Here is a 7,213-nt window from a genome sequence, read left to right on the forward strand (position 1 = left end):
AGGAAAGGGAGTTTAGGGTTAGGCTGAATTATGATAATTAATCTTTGTAGGACAAAGATAATTGAAAAATTACTTAATGTGGTTGTCACATTTAAATTTGTTATTAATGTTAAACCTAGATTAGCAAAATATATAAATCTTGAAATACTTTTATAGTTGAAGAAACTCTCACAATTACTTTTCATCTAAAAAGTTTCAAAGTGATTATGGTTTGTTAAAAGACGTTTAATGAGATCCTATAAATTTTCAATTTTGTAGAAAACTTTATAAACATATCATTTTTTTAAAAAAAAAAAAAAATTAATTTTGGATTAAATAAGCTTCTTAATTTACAATTTTGGTCTAAAAAGTTTTTGACACATTTTGACATTTTTTTAAAAATTCACTAAGTCTATTGAACATAAAATTGGTAGTTTACCTTCCTATTAAGTATAAAACTTAAAAAACTCTAAGAATATGTTAAAATTGATAATTCTACATTATTTATATAATATGTTTATTAATTAAAGAAACGTTGAATATGTTAGGAATTTATTAGTCATAAAACTAAAAGTTAATTAATTATTAATTAAAAATTTAAAGATTACTAAATTTGTAATATAACATATTTAGAGTACAATATTTATTATTTACTTTTGCGAGTCATTTAAAACAAAATATATTTTAACCTAATTACCTAGCAACCCCTATAAGTACCCATAAATTAAACAAAGTTTATTACACTTAACTACTTGTTAAACTTCTTAAAAAGTCAAATTGAGTTTGGTTTAGTGGTATTGGCTCAGTCATATGAGATCTGTCTTTAGAGGTCGGACGTTCAATCCCCATCCCATATTTATTAGGGATGTACAAGGAGTGGATTGGAAGGATTTTTTTGAATCAACCTAAATGGGTTGGCCATCCGAATGATCCGAATAGGGTCTCCAACCCATCTCTTAAAATTTGGATTGGGTTAGGTTCAATTGTCGATTATTTCTTATTTCTTTTTTTTTTATTAACATAAAATACTTAAATGTGTGTATAACACATACTAATAACTAAAATTTCATAGAACTCAAATATTAAACATCAAAATCCAAGATATCTATTACAAATTTCGTATAAACATCATAAAAATATATGAGTTCTAATTTATATATATATAATATTAGAAATTCTAGTTGGGTTGAATCAACTCGAATTTTTAAAAGTATAATCCAACCCAAGCCAAACTGGAAAAAAAAACATAAAAAAAGTCAACCTAATCCAACTCGAATTAAAGCTAACTCATTCCAATCCTTATAATTTGGGTTAGGTAGGTTTGAGTTGTTTGGATTATTGGATAATTTGAACGCTCCTAATAGTTGTTGTACTTAAAATTTTTTTTTTTTTTATTATTAAAAAAACTACTTATTCAATTCTAAATAGGGAAAAAAAGAGAGAAAAAGAGGAAACTTTGAAGTTTAATTAAATCAAGGTTCATTCAATTTATAGAACAACCATTAATGAAATAAAAATAGAAAACTTTTGGTTATTAGTATTACATCAATTATCTTTTCTTTTACTCATCCAATAAAAAATATATCTTATTATTATTATTATTATTATTATTTTTCAGAATAGGTTTATATCTTATTTTTTACTCAAAGAAAAAAGAAAAAAGGGAAAAAAAGAAAAAAAGAAAAAAAGGGATCTCAGATACGGCAAGTGAAAACCGGAGAGAGGGCCCTTTCACCGAATCGGAGGCTTCTTCTACGCTTAGCTTTCCGCGATGCCTTCCTCGCCGAAGCTCTTCCACGCTCGCCATTCCCCCACTTCTCCATTCTACTCTCGCAGATCCTCTGTTCTTCTTTTCGGCTCTTGTCTTTTCATCGGAATTTCTGGTTTCATCTTCGGCCTCACCTCTTTTTTCACTCCTCATCTCCGCTATAATTGCTCCAACCGTGACCCGAGGACTGTCAAAGTCGTCTGGAACAGACCGGCTGATTCTGCTGGTGTTAGTACTGGAGGAACTGGTAGCGATGCGAAGCGTCATAAAGTGATGGGGTTTGTTGGGATCCAGACTGGGTTTTCATCTGTTGGTCGGCGGCGATCTTTGAGGAAGACATGGCTGCCTTCTGATCGGGAAGGACTTCAACGGTATCGTTTCTAATCTTGTTCTTGATGACTTTAATTGCCATGTATGGATGTTTTGTGAAATGTTGGTTGGGATTTTGAACTAGAATTCGTAGGCTTCCGCTGATCTGGATCCTGCCATGACTTTCGCTCCAGGTTTTATCTTTGCCTATTGAATGTAGATGAATGTTGGTGCTTGTATTTCCATTTTCTTGATTTGGGCAATGGCATTAAGTGACGTACCCCTGAAGTTAATACACATCACAGTGATCACACGCTATTTCAAACTCAGTGCAGCATTACCATGATTTTCCATGTTCTATTGATGAGAATCTGTCTTGTTTTCTTTTGTGCTCAAGATTTTTTTTATAACTCTGGATATTCATGCGCTTAGCAGGATGCAACTTTCTGGGTTTGGTATTTCATTGGATTCATAGATGTGCTTGTAGTAATTTATGCACTGACATCAGTGGTGGCTCCCAGTTTGGAAGAAGCCACTGGCTTGGCTTTCAGGTTTATAATTGGAAAGACAAGTGACAAGGCCAAAATGTTGGAACTCAAAAAGGAGGTAGCAGAGTTCGACGATTTTTTGCTATTAGATATTGAAGAAGAGTATAGTAAGCTACCTTATAAAACGTTAGTATGAACAAAAATTTGTTAAAAAAGAATTTGATTCCATTTAATTTGGAACGACTGATCTTTTACTCTTAAATTACAGGCTAGCATTCTTTAAAGCTGCATATGCACTATATGATTCTGAGTTTTACGTCAAAGCTGATGATGATATATATTTAAGGCCAGGTGACTATATTTTCTGAAATGGATTCATTATTTGCAGATCTCCATGATATTTTTAGGATTTCATATAGTTGGTTTCATCTTGCTAGATCGCCTTTCACTTTTACTGGCTAAAGAACGGTCACACCCTCAAACTTACATTGGCTGCATGAAAAAAGGCCCGGTTTTCAAAGATCCAAAGTTGAAATGGTCTGATTCCTTTTCCTTTTCCTTTTTCTTTTTTTTTCTCTCTCTTACTTTTCTGTGTAGCCTTACCAATTTTGTGGTGTTCTATTTTTCTTTGTCTGAGCTTATTTAAAGGAAAAAAATCTCTATCTGCGGTCAGTTCTCTCAAACACGTTGATTATTAATATATTGCTGCTGCATTCAATGAATTGAGTGTGAAGCTAATAATGGAAGTTCGAATATATTATTCTTTGATTTGATTTTAGGTTGACTTAAAATCTTACGCGATTTAAGAGGGGGAAGCATGCACCAAATGTAGTGTGGGTTTGAGATTTTTTTGTGTGATTATAGTTTAGGTCCAAGTTTCGAGCTTTAAGCCTCTGCGTGGAATTCACTGGTGTTGGGGTGCACAAAAATAGTTTTGTGGGAAAGGAGAGACCAAGAAAAATTGTGGAACTAGCAAGAGCCAGAATTTTATCCTGATCTCTTAAAAGGACCATCCCATAAGAACACTGTCCCACAAATTTGAAATCAGCCATTTTTTTCTGTTAAAACTTGATAATGCTGGAGAAGGTTCATATAAAGATCGTGTAAAGATCCAAAATCTGATCCTTCTATTTTGTTGCTTAAAGACTAGTTCAACTTCAGTATGATTTTTAGCTTGATAGAGGAAACTGTGGAAGGCCACAAGCTCTTACCAACCTTTTTAAATATAATTACCGCACTTCAACCACGTCTGAGCATACATACTAACAACCATGTTATGCTACAATTTATCTTCAATCGGAAGGAAGTGCCTTAGCCATTTGATTAAGAGGAAATTGCTCCGCAAACTATGATTTTGAAGTACTAAAATTGGAGGGAAACAATATTCTGACTGATCATAACTACCATTTGAGAACAGTAGATCAGAATTGCTATAACTTTAAAATTTTACAAGTAAATTAATAGTTTAAAATTTCTTGATGTGCATGCTAACGTTAGTGGTAAGTTGGTAGCAGTACCATATCACATTCATTAGCCAAGAGATATATGGTGCATATGTACCAAAATTAATATAGGTTATAACACTGCAAGAAGCATCATACCATCCGTCTTCCTACAGATTCTAGATTCCATTTGAGTTTTGATGATTTCTATTGACTAATGACTACTTCCATTATATTTGATCAATAACTTGTCCATACTGATTAATTTTTGTAGGTACGAGCCACTTTCTCATTTGCTTGGAAATGAGTATTTCTTTCATGCCTATGGTCCGATATATATCCTTTCTGCTGATGTTGTTTCAAGCTTGGTTGCTCTTAAAAATAATAGGTAAGATTGTTTCTTTAAAGCTTTTAATCTTTTGTGGACTTTTAATTGTTAGGTTAACTATTTTCAATTGAAATTTTTTCATTTGGTTCTTTGTACCCATCATCAATATATAATACTCTGAATACAAAGTTCACTAGTCAGTAGTATTGGTGGAGCTAGTACTTGTCATGAAGATCTTTGAGTTGATTGCTTTCCAAGTTTATCAACTATACTAGTGTTGAAATTGATCTTCTTGCATTGGTCTCTCTTCTTTTCTGTTGGTCTGTAATTTTTGCTAAGTAAAACGTCCACTCTTAATTTTAGATTTCTAAATTTCTCTGTGCGTGGAAATTCTCATTTGTGTTGTTTTCATTGAGAAAGGAAGTCATGATATTGAAAAGAGAGTACGTCGATATGTTGGTTTCTTGTTTTCTTTTGAAATCTTTATGATATAGAACTTTTACATGATCTATAATAATATTTCTAACACTGAAATCCTTGTGATAGAAACTAAGTTCTGGAAATGACTTTTATTCAAAAATTGCAAAAGGACACAGAAAGCTATTTATAGCTTTGAGGCCAACTGACCAAACTATCCAACACTATAACTGCTCTGTAAACAGAAAACAGAACAACCAGGATTGGTTTTAAAGAATTATCACTGAATACAAACCTTAAAGAACCAAACATAATGACCCTCCCTCGGTAACTACCCTAAGAATGAACCAAACAACCCAAGAACATACAAGATTAATCTAAGAAACTACAAGACTTGCATCACTTTATGTTGTTTATAATGTGTCCAATTTCTTGAAATTGCAGTTTCCGGATGTTTAGCAATGAGGATGTAACAATAGGCGCTTGGATGCTCGCTATGAATGTTAATCATGAGAACGAAAAGGCACTCTGTGAACCAGACTGTACGCCAACATCTATTGCAGTATGGGATATTCCCAAGTGTTCAGGTTGGTATTCTTGTGCTCAAATATATATTTTTAAAATAAAGAAAATTATGTTCTTATCCAATAATAATAATAATAACAATAATAATAATCTGAAACAGAACACCTCATTGATAGAGTGAGAAGTTACACAAGTTATAAAGAACAACAATTGTCTCCCGCAACATAATACAAAACAAATTCAGAACACCCTTTATGCGATGCAGTCTATCCATGTAAAGTTATTTAAAAAAAAAAAAAAAAAAAAAAAAAAAAAAAATCCCTCTGATTATAATTCAAACTAGCAAAAGAAATGCCATCCAACTCCCTTTACAAACCAACAACTCCCTCTATTCCTTTGCCACCCTGTTAAAAAGCTTATTCCTTGCCAACCATAGCTACAAGAAAAATTTTACTGAATTGATCTACGGCTTCCCTTGCTTTTTCTTTAAAAGGATTTTTACATACCAGCTGCTTCATGCTCTATTTTACTAAACGATGAAAGACCCATGAAAGTTCTACCGAATTCAGCTAGTAGTTCCACAAATTCCATCTTTTAAAAAACGTGGAACAAATTTTTGCTATCCACCTAAGAACTTTGGACCATCTTCGTTGGGTTGAAACGCTCCGAACATGCCAACCAAATATACATATCAACCTTTTTTTTGGACTACTTCCTATCCAAATCTTTGAACACAACTTAGTATCAAACACCTTACTGTAATACTGTAATCATCCAGCAACTTGTGCTAACTGCTAACCACTATGAGTTGACTTATGTTAGAGATGATAGATCTTCACAATTTCAATTCTCTTGAAATTCTTTCACAAAAATACTAACTATTCTTCTTTACTCTTGAAGTACAATTTAACAATCATAACGCTTGGAGAGGTGGCTTTGATACCTGATACTTGAAATACAATTTATACTGTGACATTTACCATAGGCTTATTTGCAATGCAATATTAATCAGTACACCATTGGATGAGAATTGTTAGATGGAGTAAATTTTCTGTATGCCTTGATAAAGTAGAAGTTTGAGCCAGTTTCTGAAAAGATATCCTGTAAAATCAATGTTGTTCTTCAGGACTTTGTAATCCGGAAAAGAAATTGTTGGAACTTCACAGTAAAGAAAGCTGTACAAAGAGCCCTACTTTACCGTCTGATGATGATTCATGAGAATCCCCATTTCTCAAGTGACTCGAGCAGCGTCTAGCAGGGACGTTCTGTGTAGTCCTAAGCGTGTAACATCAGTTTCACCCCCTTTAATCTTCTGAATATGTATTTTTCGAAAAGATTTCTATACGATTTGATTTCATATTCGTCCTGATTCCAGGGGGTGGCTTTAGAAATAGAGCAATAGGAAATGAACAGTTGTTAGTTTTTTTGTAATCTATTATAATGTCGTTCCCCTAGTTCTCATTCTTTGGTACCAAAGGCTTATTTACTTCTGCAGAGTTGTAAAATTGAGCAGCTGCCACTACCCTTTCCCTTTTCATTTTGTGGCTGTCTGGCTTATATGCTTCTGAGTTTAATATAATCCTTAAGGCATCATTTCATTCTTTCATTCACTTTGCCCACCTTTCTGAAACTCATTGCAACTCACTTTCAGTGGAGTAGATGGAACTTTATTGCACTTCTATATAGAATTACTTTGAGAATTAACAAAATGTTTGGAGGTTCAGGTCCAGTTTCAGGTGATGAGTTGTGAAAAGCTTCTGGACAAAGGCTACATTCAACCCACACGAGTTGCATACAAGTAGGGCAAGCAAAGGGTAATCTTCTAATTGTTATTATTATTATTTTCTAATTATTATAAAATTTAGAAAGCAAGATTTGACTTGAAGGCATCCATTATCTTAATGAATTTGGAAGTCATTCATTAATGCCATAGTTGAATGGTGAGTACAACTCAAGG

General features: G+C 33.0%; 1 protein-coding gene across 1 annotated transcript; it reads left to right on the plus strand.

Annotated features, from left to right (window-relative positions):
- The first annotated feature begins 1,631 nt into the window (after window positions 1-1,631).
- On the plus strand, window positions 1,632-6,862 carry LOC120087134 (probable beta-1,3-galactosyltransferase 13). Its single transcript, XM_039044027.1, has 7 exons — window positions 1,632-2,118; window positions 2,578-2,730; window positions 2,813-2,895; window positions 2,982-3,081; window positions 4,261-4,374; window positions 5,176-5,318; window positions 6,383-6,862. The coding sequence occupies exons 1-7, from the start codon at window positions 1,751-1,753 to the stop codon at window positions 6,472-6,474; spliced, it is 1,053 nt and encodes a 350-aa protein (XP_038899955.1). The 5' UTR covers window positions 1,632-1,750; the 3' UTR covers window positions 6,475-6,862.
- The last annotated feature ends 351 nt before the right edge of the window (window positions 6,863-7,213 follow it).

The sequence above is a fragment of the Benincasa hispida genome, chromosome 9 (assembly GCF_009727055.1).
Source record: "Benincasa hispida cultivar B227 chromosome 9, ASM972705v1, whole genome shotgun sequence".
NCBI classification, from domain to species: Eukaryota; Viridiplantae; Streptophyta; class Magnoliopsida; order Cucurbitales; family Cucurbitaceae; genus Benincasa; species Benincasa hispida.

Bases quoted from the DNA above. Each gene is read 5' to 3' on its own strand.
- LOC120087134 (XM_039044027.1), top strand. From the start codon at position 1,751: ATGCCTTCCTCGCCGAAGCTCTTCCACGCTCGCCATTCCCCCACTTCT. The intron at 2,731-2,812 runs GTTAGTATGAAC...CTTAAATTACAG, and splicing joins AGTAAGCTACCTTATAAAAC to GCTAGCATTCTTTAAAGCTG. The intron at 4,375-5,175 runs GTAAGATTGTTT...TTGAAATTGCAG, and splicing joins GTTGCTCTTAAAAATAATAG to TTTCCGGATGTTTAGCAATG.